Source organism: Nothoprocta perdicaria, unplaced genomic scaffold, assembly GCF_003342845.1.
Source record: "Nothoprocta perdicaria isolate Ctin4 unplaced genomic scaffold, notPer1 scaffold_1, whole genome shotgun sequence".
Taxonomy (NCBI): Eukaryota; Metazoa; Chordata; class Aves; order Tinamiformes; family Tinamidae; genus Nothoprocta; species Nothoprocta perdicaria.
The window spans coordinates 11546588-11569511 of NW_020454093.1; the positions used below are offsets into that span (position 1 = coordinate 11546588).

The 22924-nt window shown below is 35.8% G+C and overlaps 1 protein-coding gene across 1 annotated transcript in view; it reads left to right on the forward strand.

Annotated features, from left to right (window-relative positions):
* Positions 1-22924, forward strand: part of HCN1 (hyperpolarization activated cyclic nucleotide gated potassium channel 1) — a 176966-nt gene that overhangs the window by 12140 nt on the left and 141902 nt on the right. The window contains exon 2 of the mRNA XM_026038248.1: positions 10059-10482. Coding sequence (XP_025894033.1) covers positions 10059-10482 — 424 coding nt within the window. The remainder of the gene's footprint in view (positions 1-10058; positions 10483-22924) is intronic.

A 22924-nucleotide genomic window follows, 5' to 3' on the forward strand; every position in this document is an offset into this window, starting at 1 on the left:
TTTCCTTTTCATTTTAAACAAGTGAATATTGGGTCAAGCTATCACTGTTCTGCCTTGCTACATGATTAGTTGATGTGTTTTGGCAATGCAGGCAGAAAGCAATGCTGTCAAAAGGATGGTAAATTGGAGTGTGTGCTGTGTAAATTGGGAAAATTTGAAGAAATGCTAAAATTGCTAAGCAGAGGAAGCGGGTCTGCACTGCATCTGTTTAACTCCTCTGTAAGGCAAATGGCTAGTGGAGAGACCAGGATGCAAGCTGAATAGTGAATAAGGTAGGGATTTCTGAATGTGTGTAGAGTAAGGAGAAGAAACCTACATCAGCTGCTTTTCATTTGTGGCATTTTTAGTGCATAAAGTAAGAAATTTTGTTTTGAAAGATGATGGTGAAACTGAATATTGAATTCCCTGGCTGAGCGTCTCTCTTCCCATCTGGTCATTAGTGCAGAATTCTCAATGTGTGTCTCCATGTAAATGGTATCCTAATAAAATACACATGGGGAAACATTTAAAGTCATATTTGGAAAATTGCATTTGTCATTTCTTGAGATGTTTTGTGTGGAGTATTTTCAATCAGTGGAGGTTTGGAGGTTTTAAAGATAWTAAGTGAATTGTTGATCTATTTATACTAACTGATATTAATACAAATTTCAGCTCATATATTTGAGCATATACACTGATCTTTCCTTTCAGCCATCAGATCAGGAAGCAAAACCATTCAGCCCAGGTGTTGAAAAATGCTGATTTATTTCCATCCTCTACTGGACAGGTTTTGAACCTCAGCCATTCACTTTTCACAGCACTTTTGGGTGTTGATATTTTCAATATCACCTCTCAGAGTTGTTCTGCTTTGACAGAGCGAAAAATTGAGAAGAACTCTCTCTCAGTGGTTAACTTACTCATCCGGGAGAAATATTGTGGTTTCTGCTGTACTTCGTTTAAGCAAAGGAAAACACGTTGACAGCTTCACTTTGGGAGATCTCTGAGCCTTGGGGCTCAGGAATTCTGTGCTYGGCTGGCCACAGATAGATGAGGGAAAGCTGTATATGTGTCTTAGACTTGGGTTGGTGTTCCAGGCATTGAGCTGTTTGGAGAAAGGGGATGGATGCGGCATTTCCTTAATGGTTTCTTGTCTAGCTGTCTTGTTAATTTGATCTCTTCCTTTTTATTTATTTTTTATTTATTTTTATTTTTTTAGAAAGTGTCTGAAACATAGCGTAATCCTTAAAAGTAAAATGTAAAAATGAAGAGCATTGTTATTTTGATTTACCATAAGCAGTTCTAATGAAGGAATTGACAATATTATTCCATTCTTGGCAATTACGTTTCTGTTTAAAGAAACAGGGGTTTGGCTAACAAAGATTAGCCAAAATATGGAGCAAAAATTTGACTTGACATATATAAACTCGTTGGATTACTTAGACTTTTATTATAAGTCTTCATACAGAATCCATCAACTTGCTCCGTACCTACTTCTTTTTTCTTCTCTCCCTATGTACAATGATTTTTCCTTTAAAATATCTGAAGTCCTCTTCATTTTTTAGTTTAGACATAATAGTTAATCCCTGTCTAACTGTATGGCCGGTCTGACTTGCAGTGGTCTTTTTTTTTTCAAGAAATGATGACCTACATTTTTTCCCAAGCAAAAATTAATGTTTGAGGCTGCTTGTCAGTTCCTACTATATCTGTACAATTATATGCCTAGAGATAGCTTTTCACTTTCAAGTAGCAGGTTTAAATCAGTAGTAGTAGCAGTAGTAATAGTAGTAGGTATGGAAATCTCAGAAATCTTGGTGGCTGATGTGGGCTGAGCTGAAGGTTTTASTTGTCTTTTCTCATTGTGAGAAGAGTTCACGTCACAAAACTCATTTTGCAGCTTGTTTGGTGGTCACAGGCACTTCTCCCCACCAGTACCTGTGACACTGTAGATGTGCCAGTAGCAAATGAGGAGTAGCTTCCTCTGTCATTGCCTCTCTTGTGTTTGAGGACAAATGGAGAGATAACATTAATATTGATCAGCATGTTAGCCACAGTGCTATTACAAATTTCTGCCRTTTTGTAGAAAATTTCAAGCTGTCCCCACATCCCCAAAAAAACATTTTGGAGGAGGAGGGGAAGGGAAGGATCTGACTTAAATTGCCTTCCTTTCATGGGCTATTTTGTTGGCATGATTTGTTGTAGAAGGTTATTCCCAACCTAAGTCTGTCAATTGCTACTTAGTATAGAGGTATCCTAAATATGATATTACTAAACAGTTCTTTTAAAATGGAAGTCACTACAAATTCTTAATTAATGCATGTGTTCCAGCATGAGAAATTGCAGCATTTTTGCAGTTGAGACATTTTTAGATCTCTGTCTCTTTCAGGCTGCTTCTCGTGCCTGTAAATTGGTCATTTCTAATTTGAGAATATGAATGCTTTTTTTCAAGTATTCTACTACAGAAATGTGCTGTCACTTAAGGAATCAGCATGCTGGCAAGTCTGGTTTGGTTTAAGAGTTTTTTATCTGAAACGGAAACAAATCAGTTGGAGTACCTACGGAGAGTTGTCTCACATTGGCACGTTGTAGTCTAAGAGTTTGAGAGGATGGGATAAATTTCATGGAGCCTCATTAGCTGTGCTGTGAGGCATCCTAGTGCTGAAGCAGTTTTGATGATCTGGAATATTTGAATCAGAGTACAGGTCAGCAAACAGATCAGCTTCAAGTTTCTGTGGCGTAAAACCCATTTGTGAGTTCTCACTCTTCTTCAACAGTTTTTCCTGCCAGGAACACTACTCTGTGTTTCACCGAGGATTGGGGCTAGGGAAAGAAGGATCTATGTGAAGGCCAGGGAATTGCAGGGTAGTATCAGAACTGCACTGAGAATAGTTCCCTGTTCTTGTGCAAGGCTGAGTCAAAGTCAGGCTTTAATTTTTCTACTGTAGATTAATAAGTTTCTCTGGGTGAAAAGGAGATGCAAACATCGGATATATTTGAGCACTGATGGAAGGAAATTATTGCCTAAGCTGAAGAATGGATCATATTATTAAGTAATAATGGCATATGGCATCATTTTGTTTGTTCTTTTGGAGGGAATAAAGAGTTAACAATAAACCTGCCAAACTGCATGAACTGCTGATGTGGCACAAACTGGATGGGGAAATGTTGGGTGCTGTCCCCAGCAGCAAGGCAGGGAGGTGGGAAGTCTTGGGGAGGTGGGGAGGTCTCACTTCACTAAGAATTGCAGCAATACTAAACTCACTTAAAAAAAGCTACTTTTCCAAAACTCACCTTGCTCATGGTGCAAAGAGCAGATACTGTCATGCATCTCACCTAAAGCTTCTGGAAGAAATGTTCTAGCATTTCACTAGGACAAGCTGGGTACTCCATTCAGTTGCACTAAGTGCTGTTTACTACTTGATAAGCCAATCCCTATAACAACCAGCTAGTGGTGATGTTGTTATCACGAAGATTTTGTACTGGTGAATAAAAGCAACTAACTAAAACCGAGTTTTTTTTGCTCTTCTGGATTATTTTACCATATCCTTTAATGAGCTAGTGTGACAATTCTCTCTATGATATTTTTTGTTCTAGTATTAAAAAAAAAATCCAAAACCTTATTGTGGCCCTMACCATATTCCACTGCAAAAGCCTTTTGAAAGTCGTAAATTAAGAATAGTTTTCTTTGCTGGACTCTGATCAGGTTTCCTTGACCACTGCATTCATCTAGTCATCTGCCTTACACACATAATCACAATAGAGCAAAACACTGCAAATCTCCTCTGCTAAGTATTGAACAAAAATCTCCATGTTTTATCACCAGTTAAAGTTCATAAAAAAAAATCTCAACACATATATTTTAACCTTGAAGCAAAAGACTTCAATATTAATCTCAAAACATACARAGATTTCTCATGATCCAAGAACACTTTAAAAAAAAWATATTGGTTTTAGTCTTAGTCAGAATTAAATGACTGGTCTGATAGACTCCCAGCTCCACCACTGCTTGTAATTCCTGCAGTGAAACTGAGTTTTCCGYATTCAAGCCTCTGCCTCATCCCTGGCTTGCTGGGTTCAGGCAACTAGAGAGCGACTTTCTGCTTCTCCAGCAGGCTCTATAACCAAGGGACTTTCAGGGAAAATTCAGATACTTGGCTTCTTCTAAATGAAAAAAAAAAATAGAAAAAGTTGAGGGACCCTTTTGAAAAGACTCTGAAACCAAGGAGTTTTTTATTTGAGTGTCAMATATTTATTCTTAGAGATGTTTCTGCAGTTCAAAGTTAATTCTTTAAGCTGAAAAAATGCTCTTAGCTGGGTCATTCTTAAAGCTCTGAGTACTCTATTGTACTCTAACCCCAACTGGAGTCRGCCAGGGAAGCAGCTCCATTTCAGCCTTCCAGGATTCCTCATTTGTATGAACTCAGCAGCAGTTAAAAAYCCTCAGAGTTGAAATAGAGGGGAGTAATGCTATATATCAAGTTTCAGGAGAATGCAGGAGGCTTTTTTTTTTTCCATTTAAATAGAACTGTTGCTTCCCTAAAGCTTTGTGAAATTAAATACACTTATGTGAGAGAAAGGTTTTATCTGTATAGAAGGACAACACAAAAATAACCACAGAAAAAAACAGTTGGTAGCCTGATACTTGCAAATGTGAAGAACAAGGATGTTTCACCAGCTGTTTTAAAGCATACATATTAATGCAATCATAAAGCTAGATTAAGGAAACTTTAAATTTTGGAATCTTTCAAAGCAGAATATTGCAGCATTCTTTATTGTCTTTCACATTACACATTCAAAGGTCAAATCTCRTAAATCATATATACAGAGCCAAAATCATGGAAGCACTCCATGCACTTGCAAAATTTAAACAGAATTGGTTGCATATTGAATCTAATATTTATGAGCAAAATATAGGTAGTTTAATATTTCATTTAAATGTCTTTTTCCCAGAAGTGGTATGTTTTCTTCTAGATAGTGGGAGACAAATGTGAAAATCCCTTAAAGCGTGTGGTTGTGTATGTTGGGTGCAGGGGAAGGAGTGAGAAAGGGGAAAAGGAAATGAAAATGCATAGCAGGGCAGAAGGGAATGTCCTCACGTTCGGGTTGATTACGATGTGATTGCATGGCTGGGATTCAGAAGGATTTCAAGCACAGACATCTGTGCAAGCATTGGAAAAATCAGGGTCTCTAAAGGAAAACCTCCTTTCTCTTGCAGCACATGTGCCAGCAAGATTATGTTCAAGTTACTGATTTTTCAGGCATATCTCGCTGTCTGTTTTAATCTCATTAATAGAGGTGAACAGTAAGAAGATGTCATCTCTTTTTAAAATTAAATTCTGATGTGGATAATATCAAGGTTTGTACTTGTTACAGTATGCTGTGATAAAGATTGAAATTATGGTTGTCTCTAGTAAGATTGCTTTATTCGGGATAGGACATTGATTCCTGTGTTAGGAGAACTTATGATCCGTGAAGGAAAGGAAATAAAGCTGTGTTTGAAGGTGGGAGAAAAAATGTCAGAATATTCATTTCATTGAGCCAGTGAAAGTGGCCAGGCAAGAGATTTGACTGAGGAGGAGGCAGCTTTCCTTTAGAAAACTTGATAGAATTTTCTACAATTACTGCTTCTCTGAAAGAACACAGTAAAATCATAGAACACAGTAAAATCATCCCAGATGAATTGAATTTGATCTGAAAGACATTTTAGTTTGAATGAGCACCTTTCCAAAGGCTCTCTACTATGTAAGATGGCTGATGAATATATGCAACCAAGTTTCATGAAATTTTACTCTTATGTTTTACTCTTAAAAAGGTTTTTCTTGAACTTTGTAGAGTTCAAAAAGCTGTGATCTTAAGCAAAGACCTGTAGCCTCCAGTCATACCACTCAGTACCATAGTGGGAGATGCACTTGGTGCTGCTGATGTGATTGATGAGGCCATTGACTTTCGCTAGAGCTCTCTGGATGTGCCTTAAGAATAATCATATAACCTGAAAAACCACCCCAATGATATGACAAGCATATTATGACTGCTTCCCCATCCATGCTGGTCAGTGGCCAGCAACCAGGAAATTATAAGAAAAGCACATACAAATGATYTTTTACACTGTATATGCAGTGAAGTAGATAGCAAATTAACTGGCTTAGAGATAAAATTTCCTTCTTTAAAAGCTACTGTCCTCACTGTTGAATGTATAAGGTAGAAAATAAAATGCTCCTTAGAATTTATAGTGTACATTATTAAGCTTGGTACAAAGATGAACTCATTAGCACTAAATAGTTCGTTATCAGTACTTGGGTAGGCAATCAGTCTAAGCAGGTTGTCCATCACCAGGGCAACAAGTAAACACCAAAACTTCGGTGTGTTCCTGAGGTCCTGTTGTCAGTAAATTTTGAAAGCATAATAGATAAGAGGAAAAAGGTTAGTGTAGCAGAACAATGAATCAAAATGGTGTTATTTGAAAATTTCACTGTAATAATTAGTGCGATCTTTTTATGTAAATTGATTAGAAATGTCATTTAGAAGCATTTATGTTTTTTCAGTAATACTAATTCAATGCAGATTGCTTTGTTAACCTCTTTATTTTACTTAGCCCTTCAACGAATAGTAGCAGTACTGATTTAGCTTCAGAGGAACAATAAGCTCGTTAGCTAAGTGAAGAAAAATATTGGAGTTAGTTCTTCCCTCTCATTCTAAACTTAGAAAGATATTCAGATCCTCAGGTTCTTAGTTTTTATCTTGTTTCCTACAAGTTTGTGTTATAAGCCTGTCTCTTTCTTGCTTACTAACAGCATTTTAAAATAGTCATAAAAATATGGAACTTTGAAATTCTAAGCTTTAAATTCACAGTCACCCTCATTTAAATAAAAATATAAAAGGAAATATCAGTGCTGAAATAGTTAGAAAGAAAGGGCTGCTCCTCGGTGTCTGAGCATTTCACCTTTCTCTCMGTTACACGAATAGGACTTTCTGAACAGATCGGCAGGGAACGCATTGTATTACTTGGTCTGCACGGGTCACCGAAGGGCAAGACAAAGAGTTACATCTAGTTTTTCTCACCTGAAAGAAAAATATCATGTAACACCAGCAACAGAATGGCACTTGGAGACATTTTTCTGAAGAAAAAGTAATGATACCTTTTTTAAATGAAAATTGAATCATAATGCAAAAAGACCTTTTCTTAGTAACTAATCAATTTGTACTACATATTGGAGAAAGATATAAACATAAAACTCATACAATGTCATAGTCCTCTCAATGTTATTTCATTACTGAAGGCCTAATTCATAGAATTTAACTTAAACTGACATTCAGCATCRGGAAGGGCGGTGTGTTTTGCATAATCACAGTGCATAAAGATCCATTAATTATTACTGGATAAAATCATCTGGTTTATTATTATACTTTATTTTGCTTAAATGGTTGGTCTTTATTTGAGTTTGACTTTGGTTAGCCTCAGTAACATACTGGTTAGATGCTGGTTAAACTTAAAATTCAATCAGAAATTAAGCAATACTTTGATTAGGAGTGAGCCACAGATGAATGTATTTATCTCTTGTGAAAGATAAATTTATTATTCTAGGGTTTTTTTTTCCATTCATTTTTGGGTTTCTTGGAGAAGTGTATTCTCCCAAATCAGGTTCATGAAATATTTTGGTTGATACCATTGTAAAAGTGTTTGTGGTAATCATTAACTATAGATCATGGTAGCAGTGATACATGAAAGCAGCTATTGCTTCTCTATGGTAATTCTTGATTTTCCCAGGTTGTTGAAAAGGAATCTGGTAAAGCAGTAAGAGCATTAGATGACCTAAATAAATTACAAGAAAAATTTGGGAGATTTTGCCAGTTTTCAGTTATAGCCATAATTAAAAATACATACAGTCTAGATAAAGCTCTAAATATTCACTCTGATGTTAAAGTTAAACTCTGATAGTGAGACTGCAGTTGTTTCAGACAGAAAGTGCATTGCTTGTGCTACAGAAAGAAGTTCTTGGAAAGTCTTTTATGAAAGTACTTTGCTGTCAACTCTTTCAGGTGATAGTAAAGTCTTGTTAGGTTTTCCTTGGGGTAAAGAGTTTCACAACTGACAATTCTAAGGCCAGTTTCAATGCTATGTACTCTCTCCTTACTGTTGTGCAGTTACAGCTAATTATTTTACATTCACAATTCAGCAATCTCTAAACAGTTTTTTTTTAAGAAATAAACATGAAACAAATGGAAGCTGTAAATGTGGATTGTTTGGAGAGTTTAATAGGCAGGCTAAGGAACATAATATCGTCCATATGCTGTGTACAAGTCAAGTCGCTCATAATTCTGAAGCTTTCTGAGGTCAATTGAACCATTATCCTCTCTCAGTGTTTCTTGCTGATTGCCACGGGCGTTTATCAAGACGGGGTGTCTGTGGCATGGTGGGAAGCTTATGCTGGTGCGGTGGAAGTTGGCTGGAGATCAGTGCTGCAGCGCTGTGCTGCTGGTGATGTTGGCTGGCAGGGGCTCACTACGATCAGGATCCAGAGCAGTCACATCYTTGGGAAGCCTCTCCTGCCTTCCTGATATCTGGAAAGGGCAGTGAGTCTGTGGAGAGCAGCGGCAGAGCCGTCTCCATGCCTTCCTGGAGCAAGTCTGGCTGATCAGATCGTGTTGCCCTGGAATGCTGAGTGTGTGTAGTTCTCATGATATCTCCATTGGTAAATATGTATTTTTATTGTGTTGTTTGAGAAACACAGGAACACAGGAAAGGGAAGCATTGCACAGAAGTGTATTAAAAACCATAGAATTTTGAATGTGAAGGAATTGTTGGGGCCTATCTAGTCCAACTGCCTGCTCGGCAKTGGATTACAGTGTAAAACCAGCTGTCCAGCAGAACAAGAGGTCATTCTTTGGGTGTATGTTTTCTAAAGTTCACTTTGAATTCTTTTTATTAAACAACAATAACTTTCCATGGTAATTTATCTATTAGGATTTATCATCATTCATTAAATTCTGTGCATATTACCATCTCCTTGAAATCTTTCATCACAATGGATCTATATTCTCTAGAATAGGCAGCCTTACTCATTGTTTCTATAGAAGATACTAAAGATGTGAGTGTGGCTCTTTACCATCTGTACCAAACTGTTTCTAGTGGGGTTTGAAGAGGAGCCTTTAGATACTTCTGAAACAAAACATGCTCTAGGTGTGCCTGCTTGAGCAGGAAGGTTGGACTAGATGATCTGTAGAGGTCCCTTCCAACCTTAAATATTCTGAAATATTCTAAAAAACAGTGAAATACAGTATCCAATTCTTACTGTGAAAGTTAGAGCTATTATTATTCGGATCTGTTAACTTTGAAAGACAGGCTATCAAGTTGTAAAAATGCATGAAAGTTCAATTTAGGTTGTAGAAGTTGGGGTAGGTTTTGATATTTTCTAATTCTTTATTCTGTTTTTTGCTTCAGTGCTTTTTTCACTTCCAATAAGTTTATTCCAGCAAAGTAATGGTAGGAGTACATTTGCAAAGAGGTGCTTACATTTAATATGTTATCTGCTAGATATTTGGGTTTCCATTTGGATGGAAGCCATGAAAAAAAATTTAATCACATTGCTAAAGCACTTGTGATTGCCACTAAGCATCAATTTTACTTATATAAACATGGTAATAGGTTCTGACAGGAGTTTGGAGGAGGCCACTGAATGCCACAGATGCACCTTTCAGATATGCTGTGAAGTGATAAGCCACGGTGCTGACTTTATCCTAGATGCATATCCTTGAGCAGTAAGGCATATAATAAAATGTTTAAATTACTTTGTCTTCTCTGCTGACTGTGAATGTATCAAACGAGTTAAAGAGTTTTCTTAGCGTTAATAAAATACATCAGCATTCTCATATAGCTTGTACCTCACTACAGCAGTGTAGCATAGCTACTAACCTGGTGTGCATCTTATGGCAAAACTGACCGTGTGTTCCAGTATTTAATTCCCTAGTTAATTGGTACAGAACCTAAAATGTGCTTGAGGTGAAGCTGACAATGAGACAGARACCATCTTTCTAAGCAAGTTTTACCGCATTACATCAACCATTCTGTTTCTTCCATTTCTTAGGTTTTACTGGGACTTAATCATGCTCATAATGATGGTTGGAAACCTTGTCATTATACCAGTTGGAATCACATTCTTCACAGAACAAACAACAACACCATGGATTATTTTCAATGTGGCATCAGATACTGTTTTTCTATTGGACTTGATCATGAATTTTAGAACTGGGACTGTTAATGAAGACAGCTCTGAAATAATACTGGACCCTAAAGTCATTAAGATGAATTACTTAAAAAGCTGGTTTGTGGTTGACTTCATCTCATCAATACCAGTGGATTATATCTTTCTCATTGTAGAAAAAGGAATGGATTCAGAGGTTTACAAGACAGCAAGAGCACTTCGTATCGTGAGATTTACAAAAATCCTCAGCCTRTTACGTTTATTGCGACTTTCAAGACTGATTAGATACATACACCAGTGGGAAGAGGTAAGATATGTTTATATTTTTATTCACTAAGATCTTATTCCTCTAGATACAATAGGTCTCACCAGAGACACAGAACCAGTATGGAATCAAGGGTTTTTACTCACTGGTTGTAGTTACATATAGGTGCTACTGGAAAAGCTTTTTTTTGAAGAAAGCACAGGGGAGTTTGGCTCCRCTTCAGGCTGTTAGCCACAGAGACTAAAAATCCCTTTGGCACCATCAGCACAAGGAACACGAGCTCATACTGAGAGTTAGTCAGAAATTTCAGGAACTAGCTAGAGCTGCCTGTGCGTTCAGTGAATAGCACTTACAACTGTGAGTTAAATACTTCTGTAATCCAAAAGAACTTAAAGTGCATATTCATGTTTTTCTATTCCAGGAGATTTTGAATCCATTTATAACCGAGTAGATTTCCTAGAACACTCATTGTCTGAAGGCTTGTATGTAGGCTGAATATATAGAATACTTACTTCTAGTTCAAATTTTGAGTCATTTCCTTCTAAACTGTCAACTCCACTAATTCCAGACATGACCTTATGCTTCCTGCCAAGCTTGGCATGGTGACATTTCCAGGAAATTATGGCATTCCCTAATTTGGCATACTTAGGGCTAGAAAGTGTTTGAAACTTTGGCACATACCACCATGATTCAGTCATTTCATTTCTTGCCTGCTCCATTCCTGTAGATCTAAATATCATAATATGTTTTAAAGGAAGTGCTGAAATACAGGAAAAATAAATGCTGTTCTTTAAGCCTTTAAGTTAAGAGTACTGAGAATTATTTTGTGACACATTTTCATTTAAGGACAGTATTAAATGTGGACTCACATAAATTTGCATACTTATTTTTTAAAAATTAAATGTGTATTGAAAGATTGTTGGTATCCTTTCTGGTGAGTTTCTGCTGGTTGTATTGCTTTCAAAGCCTTACATTCCTCCTTTTCTGAAACCTAGATGGTAARCTTTCTCACAAATGAGGTCAAATTATATTTTAAAAGGCCTGATCTTGGATGATACTAAGTATCAAACTTAAAATCATAGCTGATTCTTCATAGCTGTTTCTCAAAAAATTCCTTGAATTAGTCATTTTTATTATTGTACTTGTAAATTCTATATCTTTTTGCTTCCTGTAGTGCATTGTAGATGTATTTTTTACACGGGAAAAGAATATGACAGTTTTGTACACAGTTTAATTAAGGCAAATGCTAAGGAACATCTTGCAGTTCTACCATAAAGCTCTGCTTTTGTCTCCTCTGTACTTTGCAGAGACACAACTTTCTGAAATGTGTTCAATGACATTGTTTTCCAGCAGCTTGAGTTAATCGCTTGCCACAATAAAACTCAACTAAGCAGTGAAATAAATACAGATTTTTTTTGTGTGTTGCCTTTATTGTCAAGGATAAATGAAGAATTCTAAATCAGGAATAGCTGAATCTCGTACTAAGTGGGACTAGGAGAGACCGGAGGATATAATCCAAACCAGTAATGTAGTCTGTAGCTAATGGCAGCTGATTTCTGCAAGAACAAAGAAGATTTCTCTGGGCCGTCTGTTTTGCAATCAATTCCACTAAKAAAATTTGACAAATATTTGTCCTGTGATGCTTTCTTTGCAGCGTATTAAAAAATAAGTTGAGTTCCTGATTTTAGATTTGATAACATGTTATCATTCTCCCTGGATATTCTCAGAAAGGTAAGATAGGATCTGGAGTAGTACTATTGCTTTCTTTGTTGCTGAACTTCTAATAAAGCAACTTCAAGCTTAGTGACTTCCTTTAAAGAGGAGCATGACGGTATCCGGAGCAAATATGGAGCCTAAGTGGAATTTGATAACTCCCCAAATGAAGTGCTTGCAATGATCATTTCTAGCTCTTTGAAACGTCAGAAATTTAGTCAGTTATGTAGGTTTTGAGAGTTGGCTGTTGCTATCACAGCAGTTTATAAATTTCARTGTTGGGTGGGAAAGTATTTGAGCTGGTGGTCCATTTCAACTTCTGAGAAATTACATGTTATAGCATTGCAAAGTTTTAAAATAATAAAACCAATAGGGATGAACTTTGCTGGATTGGAAAGCCGTAGGTGGATTGTCCCATGGTGACAGTCAGTGAAACTTTTGCTAATGATATTAATTTTTTTTCTCTATTGTGGATGTTTGTACATGCACAATAGGGAACAACCGTAAACCAACTTGATGACAAAAAACTGGGCCCTGTTTATCTGCATGTACTTAAAGTGCTTTAGTACTTTTTCCATATGAATTATACAGGTGAGTTTTTGATRTAACGCAGACTGCAACTAAAATGTTGTGTATTTGAATTAAAGAGTACTATGTGAAAAGTATTGAGAGGATGATCAGCAAAGTCATCTTTCAATTGCCAAGAGGATAATTCTTGGAAAACTRAATAATGAACAAAGTTGTTTAAAATTATTCTTATTGCATCGAGGTGTATTTAGGTCCATAAACAGGAAAGACAGGGTAAAATTGTTTAGGATTTTCCTTTCCTAGCCTCATGTTTCCTGAACTTTAGAATGAGTATACAATAATTTGAAGGCTTATTATATGCTATTTTTGAAATATAGTTCCTTTTACTTATTTATTTCCACATCTTTTCAATTGGTTAAACTGGTATCAAGCTGCTAAGTTTTATGTGGTAATATTGAGGTAATGTGTTTATTTCAGAAGCTTTCTTTTTAATGGTTATGAGGGAACAGCTGAAACCTCTGGTGCAAGATACATTTAAAATGTAATGACATATTTGTATCAGACTGATGTTAGTAGATTGTTCAAACAAGTGACAATGGAAATCAGAGGAGTCATTTAAACAAAGATACAGAATATATTTTTGCAGAATTGCATTTATTGAATTTCCAAATTCACATTGTCTTCAGTTTATTTTCTTCTACAACATCTAATATGCTAGTCTTTTTCAAACCAGACCAAAAATAAAAAAGTTTATGTACTTATTCAGATAAAATTATATAATTTAATATGCAAATAAAGTTAGCTATTTAAACTGCTGATTGCATAAACTATATTTTAGCAATAGCTTTTTACAGATGGATTGATTTTTATTTGGATAGATTTCTGAAAAATATACTGAGTAGTAAGAACAGGATCTTATTCTTTAGCATAACTTTATTATGTACATGTCCTATGTGAGAGAACTTGCATAGTTTGTTTGACATCAGGAAGTGAAGATGCAGAGAGCAGGCCAGTGAATAGCTTTAATCCAGCTCAGGACAAGGACATATATTTGCTTCAAATACCATAATAATAAAATATTGAACAATCTAGTTCACATTTATTTTTTTGTAAAATGCTTCTAAGAGAGAACTGTGACTGTTTAAGCTGCTGACCCCTGAACATTTTACTTAAGCTTGCATGAAGCTAATTAGCTATTTCTAGTAGCTGCCTATATTTTTAGGTAACTCATCAGAAATAAAAGATACAAATAATGAAGAAATATATTGTTACAGTGAATTTGTCTACGTTTTGAAGTATTTTTTCAATTTTTTTCATTTGACTTTCAGTTCCAATTAAGTGATCGAAAATGCTATGCCATTTTTGCTTTACATTTACTTGCAATATAAATTTAGCAATTCTTTCCAATCACAACATTTTTCAAAAGCTACTTGAAAAATAGTTTGGCTTTGCTTAAAACTGTTACAATCAGAGGACAGGAGGGATTAGATGTATAAATAAATAAAATCTGTACACCTAAAACTGCATTCTAAATCTTAGCAATTCCAAGATGCCTGRTAATCTGGAATTGGAACATATTTTAAAGTGACTGAATGCTTATTGCAAGAGATTCAAATAAGGTTATATTTTATAAAATATGCAATGATTGTATCTTCCAGCCATGTCTTATTTTGGTTTGATTTGTACTGAAAACTGTTCTTCATTTTACCTAATCTTTTTAAGGTTAATGAGCCTACATCGTTGCCATTGCTTCCTTCTAGTGGTTAATGAAACATTCCCAGAATTTCTGAGCACATTACAWGAAAGTGTCCTATTCTACTTTGACAGTTTTATTCCTGTTCCTCACAATGATACTGGTTCAGCAAAGCTCTTAAGCACAAGCTGCTTACATGCCAAGTCGCAAGGAGGTGTTTGAAAACTGAGCAAGTGCATAAGGGCATTACCAAATCAGGTGCTATATTAACAATTTTGTCTATTGCTTATGGGAGATGTTATCCAATCATAATTATCACTGATCACCAGCAGGTGTCCTCTCTTTTTGTTCCTGTTCTACTTATTGTTAAGAGTACAAAAATCTGTGTTWTTTATTGCATTATTAGTTTCTGCCTAAATAAATATATTATTAAAGAATGTTTGCGTTACCTGAGTGACAGAAGACTTTAAAGAATTTAATTTAGATTGCATCCTGTTTCTAAGGTATGCATACAGGTGACTTTCCTCCTATGTACATCTAACCATTTTTATGCTCCTTCTGTTATCTGTTGAGAAATCACGATTTTGTGTCTTCTCTTTGGATGATTGATTGTAGAATTGTGTGGGAAGGGGGAGTGAGCAAGTTAGGTGGGTACTTTGGGAAGGTAAATAAGGTCATACATATTTACCCAAGGTTTTTTTTTTATTACCAAAATATGGTTATGTCTATTATTGTTTTTTTATGTTTATCATTGGTTTTCAGCTCAAGGCCATACTGCCTCGAAGCAGGATTTTATTCCCCTGTTTTGTGACATCATCCAGTGCTTTACCTTTTACTTTTTCCCTCAAGTCACAAGTAATTTATTGATCTGTTAAAAATCCAGTGCAATCTACAGCATACAGACTGGAGAAAGCACTCAGAAGAACTGATAGACTATTTTAGTTTCCTTGCTTTGAAGAACTTTCTTGTATTGGATATGATATTTTAGGCAGCCTCAGAATCCACGTTTTACCCCTGCTTTTTTTTGGAAGGCTTCAGTCTTTGTGTTTGGACATGGACTAGTGCACGGCACTCAATCAGCACTGAGCTATTAGAGTGTTTCTACTTCAAGCTGTACAAGTTGATCATTTAGAAATGTCAGAGAGCGTGTAGCCCAGGATTGCTCAGCCTAGTTCCCCAGAGGCAACACGGTACTTCTGTGCCTGTGAGTCGCACTCACAGCTGTCACTTCMTTATGGGGTACAATTCACGGTGATGGTGAATTCCTCCATAATTCGATTGGGAGGTTGCCTAATGGGGAGGGTGTCTCTACGACAGCAATTGAGAGCAGGGTATTTCATCTGCAAACTGATCCTAAAACAGAGTGATCCTGACAAATAGCCCTTTTTCTCTTGCCACTCCATTTTTTTTTCTTKTTTTTTTTTTTTAATGCCAGGTGTGTGATTGAAAGGGTTGTTACTCTGTTTTGATGGTCTATTTCTGGTTTACTAAATAAAATTTGCTTATGATTTTGAATGGTACATAGATATAGAACTGAAATGATATAAAAGATATGTTACACATAAATTCCAATATAAGGAATCATAGAAGTAAAAATCAATCTCAGAATATAGATATGCTAGTCTCAGACTCATTAAATAATAATTTTTTCTTGTCATGTGATTTACAAGCCTTTTTTATGCTTTTTGCTAAATAGAGCACCTAGTTCATTCTTTACTATATTGGGAGTGTCATGAATCTCATTTCCCCCAAACTTAAAACATATATTAACATTAGACRAGTAGATTCTGCTCATAGTTATGACATTGCTTTCTCATTCAAATCAGTGAAAAWTATGTATTTGAGAAGAGCATATATCGTTGGATCTAAAACCATGAAATGTTTGTGTAGTTGTGTAGACGATGGAGCACATTTTAYTCTGAGGTTTTGTTTGCTCATTCTATTAAACCCAGAATAACAGCAGGAAAATACATATAACTAATAGAGATAATTAGAAGGAATTATGATCCATGTTTTCCTAATAATAGAATATTAACTGCCAAAAAGGAACAGCAAATTTGCAGTGCAGGCAATTATTGAAATGCAAGCAAGGTTTAATATTCTGTTTTTTTCAATTTCCTATCTTATGATCTAAGCACAATGACTTTCATGGAAAGAATAGTCCTTTTCCCTACAGAATCACTCCTAAGTGTTCTGAGTGCACAGTCTTTTGCTTAATTGTTTCACACTCTAAGACTGYAAACTGAGCTTTCATGTACACAAATACCTGGAGTGTGTGGTGGTAATGTTTCCCCTAGCACGTGAACCATGTAGGCCACAGCCTAAAATAAATTTCCTTCAAGGCAAAYGCTATCAGGTAGTATTTCCTTCTTCCCATGTGTGTTTGTGTGGCTTGTACAGTAACAGACCTATTGCTGTTGTCTTGAGTTCTCCACTTAAGTCATTAAGATAATGTGTTCACCCCTGCAGTAATCTTGGTGATTCCAATTGAAATGTAATACCATTATTTTTAAAGAATCTTTTAGAGTCTGATTTGTTGTTCATTAATTTTTGAGCCTTTCTAGATATAATTCCTATTTTGCATCTGCTATCCTGGCAACAGATTTGGAAGAGCAGGAACTCTCCCAACTTAAGCTTTTAATACAGGTAAAACGCATCTTTGGCTGTGCTTTCGGGGAGCTTTYTTATTGGAGCTGATGAGCATTGTATTAAAAACACATATGATTTTAATGAATGATTTTCATTAAAAACTACAGTAAGTATAAGGCTTACYAAATTACCTACAAAATGAACTGTGAGTTTCTCGCTTAAAGTGGTCAAGACTTATGTCATCTACCAGGACAGTGGGCTGCTGAATCYGCAGGTTTAAATTAAGTTATTCTGTATAGATTTTATGAGAGAGAATAGCCTCAGTTATCTCAGAAAGGTTTGTGAGGTAGAAAGGTGATGCAACTAGAGCAGTTGTGCTGGGCTATGCTGGATCAACCATCTGTGCGCTGTTGTCTTTATTCTCTTAGTCTGTCATATTCCTCATCTCTGGGCATTTTATCAAATAAGATAAGGACTGAAATGATGCAGACTTCACTGCATCACAAGCTGGGGAGCATTTCCTGATTGTGATAGAACTTGACTAGCTTCTAATATAATTCAAAGTCTGAGACACGACTTGTTTAAGTAGTTTCTGATGTTTTTGCTGCTAATTAGGATGAGGGACTAGCAGTTTGATAACCACAGAACAAGGACCTGTTTAAGAAGGATAAAATGACTTGATTTAACTATTTTTGGCATAGGTTACACAGATACAACTGTATAAATTATTTATTATTATAAATTATAATATAATAAATTATAATTTATAATATATTATAAATTATTATTATTATAAATTATATATTTGGCACAGATACAACTGTATAAACCTTTTTAGACACTGCTGAGGAATGTGTGGAAAGGCAGTGTAGAAATGTCCTTTCCAACTGCAATTTATATTTAAAAACTTATTTCTAACCTGAATCTTAGTGAGTTTATCCAGCTATTTATGATATTGTTGCACACAAGTCATATGTAATTGAAATATAATTGTGACCTGAGAAAAACAGGAGTAATACCTGATACAGAGCTCTGTGCCGCTTTCCTTTCAAGGAGAAATTAAGGGTTTCCCTGTACTATTTATGCTTCTCACCCAACTCCATAGAGAACATGCTGTCTTTCTCACTGTTTTCATCTTCCTTAACCCACTTGTGTGCTTTGCCATGGTCCTCCCATGCTACTAGGCTCATTGCATTTTCCTTCCAATTACTTATTTTTTTTTTACCTCAAAATCGTTGATTTCTCCAGCTTCTGCTTTCAGAACCAAGGGAAACCAGCCTGTATCTGCTCACCTGGGAATGRTGTCTTGCAATTGAGCTGTCTTTCTTTCCAGTGAATGCTGCAACTCGTGTTATTGATCTGCTGTCGTGCAGTGCACCTGTATCGCTTCAGTCCTGGTTTTGTGTGATAAAATGTTGTATTGTACGGAACATTGTACGTTCCACTGTGCATCCAAATGGGTGCTAGTAGGTGAATAGTTGTGAYACCAAATCCTTTCAAACAGATACATAGAAATACAGCAAAAGACTGGAATAATCTTGTCAGAGCCATGGGCACCATGCAATTGGACTGCGAATAGATGGAAGGTGAAAATATCTCCCCCTTTTCCCCCTGTCCTCCTCCAAAAAAGTAGAATAGTACCTCCAAATAGGTACTCCAAAGCACTATGCATTTCTAGGTTAATATTCCTCTAAGTATAAGCATTTTAAGCATTTCTAAAAGTAACCTATGCATGACTGAACAGAAACAAAACACACCCCTTTGCTCTGTAGTCTCTTCCCATCTCTTATTTATTTTGACCACATTAAAATCAATCTTGTGTATTATAAATATTTAGATTCTCTTTATCCTTTTTATTATGCCACATTTTTAGTAATTTAGTGCACATTTTAGTCGTAGGTGGATTTTTTTTAAATCTCAAATACATATTARTTGATGTTTTCAAAATAGTAAAAACAAAAACGCACTTAAATCTATTATTTGAGTTTATTAATAGAGTGCTAATAGAAGAGTAACTGTAGAGCAAATGTTGGAATGAAGGTGTTAAAATATTTTTAAGAACACTAATAGAATTGACTGACTCTACAACTTTTTTTATCAGAACAAATCCATGAAAAGACAGCTTATTTTTCAAATAATTTTAAGTTCTAGGTCTAGTAGAACTTGACTCATTTTCACTTAAGATTCTCATATTATTCTCATGATAGCTAATGAAAATAAATGAAAACCCATTTTTTTTGAATAATTCATAGTAGATTTACTAGATTTGCAAGAGCAAACTCTCATTTTACATTTAAGTTGCTTTCTATTTGAGATAGGAACATTTCTTTTCCTGAGCAGACTAGCTATACTAAATACTTTCTTATGACATATCAATTCCCATTCAGTCTGCTGTAGCTGAGTATAACAGCTCTTAAGGGTGATAAAGTAATTTTGAAAACTTTGGATTTTGCCTTTGGGGAAATGCCTCCCCGCCCCCCCCCCCCTTTTAGATGTCTGTGGATCCTTTGTGTAAAGTGAACGTGGTCTGAATATCAACTTAATGCATTAACTTTTTCAATTACATGATAATTTTAAAATCATTTGCATCTTCTTTTAGCAACCCATAGAGGGCTGAAAATTGAAAGTTATTGTGACAGTACATGAACGTGAATTTTGTGTATTTCTTACAGAGATATTTGAAGATATTATTTTACCTCTCAAGTTTTTTTAAGGTGTTTTTACTAAATCTGTTTCTTATTTTACAGAGAATGAAAGAAAACTTGTCATTTAAATATTTGTTTCAGGAATACAGAACTAAAATGACAAAAGAAATGCCTAAGTTCACATTTTCAGTCCTGTGTCAGTCATATGAATGAGGAGTTTTGTCTCCTACCTCATTTAAACACTTCTGGAACACAGAGACCCAAATGAGTCATGAGCATAATCCTATGGATTTCCTTCCYGGCTCTGTAGAAGTTTTCCTGTAATATAAAGCTGTTTCAAAGCAGTGATTACATAATTCAGAATTAGAAAATACAGCCCAGTGGTGGGTTAGGTCATCTGAGCGGTGCAAAATAATTCCTCATCACCGAAAAAACTGCAACTCTGATGAGGCCTTAAAGGTCTTTCATCACTGCTTCCATTTCAGGATTGTTCTGCATGTTTGAAGATCCTCATTTCCTTTACATCTCCTTTTATCATCTTGTAGCAGTAAGCTTTCTGAACCAATCAAGCATGTCTAGCATTATATTCAGGTGCTAAATGTCTGGAAATAATTTAAGAATTTATTTATCATTATGTATAAGCCTTACTCAGAGAAAGATGAGGAAAAAAAAAAAAGTCCAGCAAGAGGAGGGACATGCAACCTCACAACCATAAATGATTTTTTCCTCTATAAATGATGCTTCTTRTTATCTACTGATGTCCAGAAAAGCAATATGGGAATATTTAAGTGTGATATTTTTTCAGAGAGTAACATGTTTTGGTTTAAGCTCTGTATGAACTGTAAAAGTGATATTGCTGAAGGTAGCATAGACCTTTGTTGGGTTCAGTTTGCTACGGTTTGTCATTGGAAGTTCAGTACTCGKTTCATTTCTCCTCTGACTGTGTTCTTGGCATCTCAAACACTCAGAAGATTCAGTAAGATGAAAAAGCAACAAGATGGTTTGGGGGCGAGCGAAGAGGACAGTACCTCACAAGATAATGTGTCTCTGAATTTCTAAAAGAAAGAGCATTTTCATTTAGCTTCTACCTAAWGGGTCAAAAAGTGCTCTTATTAGTTTTGTGTGGAAATATTTTTGTTTTAACTGTACTTTTGTGTTTGTCATTATGGAAGGGATGACTCATCTCTGTGAAAATCGTGCCCGTTAGAGCTATGCCTGGTCAGCTTGGACAGCTTAAGACACTCAGGCAATTTACAATGAAAATCATAATGTCTGATATTTTTTTCTCAAGACTGTTTGAAGGCTTRCTAGTTTTCAGCGAGCCTTTGCTGTCTTTYTGTAAATTCTTTCCATAACATCTACCATGTTTTAATCTATTTTTATATTTCTGTGACTCCAGTTTTGACTGATGTCTCCAGTAATCTCTCTGATATTAGATACTGATATCTCTCTTTAGTATTTTCATTTAATAATTTTATGAATTAGTCAGTTATGAAGGAATATTCTTGCTGGTCATTCAGTTTGGACACACAGGTTTTAGATTTGTGCTAAATTTTGGGTGACCATCAATCCTTGGTGCTCTGGTTAGCTTAAATTTGAGCAGACCAGGCAGATAGAGAAGCAGGATTCTGGCTACCTAAAAAAGTTAAGGATCTGACCTCTTCAAGGTTAGGCAGCAGTTCAGCTGGACGGTTGTGCTCACTATACTTTGGACTTAAATGCCTCRAGTTCACCTATCTTCTGCTGTAATGGTTGTAGTCATTAGTATTTGCTCTAYAATATTTGTACCATTTCACCTCTCTGTTTACATGTACATAGTGTCTTCTGTTTACAGTATTCCAATTGAGTAACAGAATAGATGGAAAATACTGTGGGATCCTAACTTTGTTCTTTTTGCTAAATGATTTGTAGTTKAAAATTGATCTGATTTGGCAATACATTTATTAAATATTTCCTAGCTTTTTCATGTTTCTCTTTGGCATTGATGAGATTTATCAAACCATAATTTGTTATTTTAGCTTGCTGCAGATATACTCCAGCTATTTTTTCACACTCTGAAAAAATGCCCCCAGCCATTTATTCTGCAATATCTTTTCAGATATCCATCTCTTCCTTTATTTTGTGGAACTATCTTAGGAAGACAGAAAGCCTGTGTTCTGCACCAAGGCTCAATACCTATGAAATGTCAGAACCTATATAGAGGCTGTTACAGAATTTATTTATTTAAAGAGGTTGTTGCAGAATTTATTCCTATGTGTCCTTCAATTGAATTTCCATAGTTGAAAACACAAAACAAGTTTTAGATAACATTTTTTAAATTAGATTATCACAAATAAACATACCAAAAAGGCATACTCGTCTTTTTATATATTTATTTATTTATGATTTAAAGCCAAAGAGAAAAAATAGATTGCCTACACTTCTTGTCATATTTACTTAGTTAATTTGCTTAGAATATTCTCTCAGGCTATTCCCAAAGATGTCGCAGAATATTGAGTTCTTGAAAATACCAATTTAATTCCTCATTAAACATTATGTGTTCCTCATAATAACATTGCTTTTCTTCAAGATGAGAAAAAAAAATCAAGGTAATGCAGCATATTCAAGGGATGTGTTTTGAAGAAAAGAAATAGGAAACCTGGAATTCCTTCCCTCCTCATCCTTACGGAAGGTTTGGCCTGGGAAGAGGTTCACTGCACCTTTTCTTGGCGCTAGCCAAGAAGGCTGGATGGACCTACCAGTGTGAGAGCCTAATGGAGAGCATGACTTTGTCCTAATGGTGCGAGCACTCGTATCAGAGAAGAGACACACAGATATATATGCATTTTATGCAACGGCTGTTTCATGACGCATACAGAACGGGTAATGCCTCAGCCCTGGCATTTCCTGTTGTCGAGCTGTAGGTAGACACGTGTTCCCCATTATGGCTCTGGCAGCACTATTATCAGTTCTGAAGGGCCCATCTCTTCCCCCAAAGTTGGGCAGAGAGCCCAGACACCCATTAAGCTCTGGAAAGCGAACATCCCCAAATAAGCTACCCAGGGGCCTTCTGAAATTTAGCTATTTGAGGTACTCTCAAGATTTTAGCATTGAAAATGTGTCTGTATACAGAAACAATAAGATGTATGTCCTGGAGAAGGATAAAAAGATGAAGCTCATTTAAATTTGATTGGTTCTGAATTCAGTGATGCAATTTGCTCGCCTCACCTGAATTCAATAAGGCTACTAGTATAAATTAGAGGAGAATRGGCTCTGGTGCTGACAGAGAGTCTTGTTTCTTCTCAACATTTAGGTTGCTGGCCTGCTTCATCTGCTT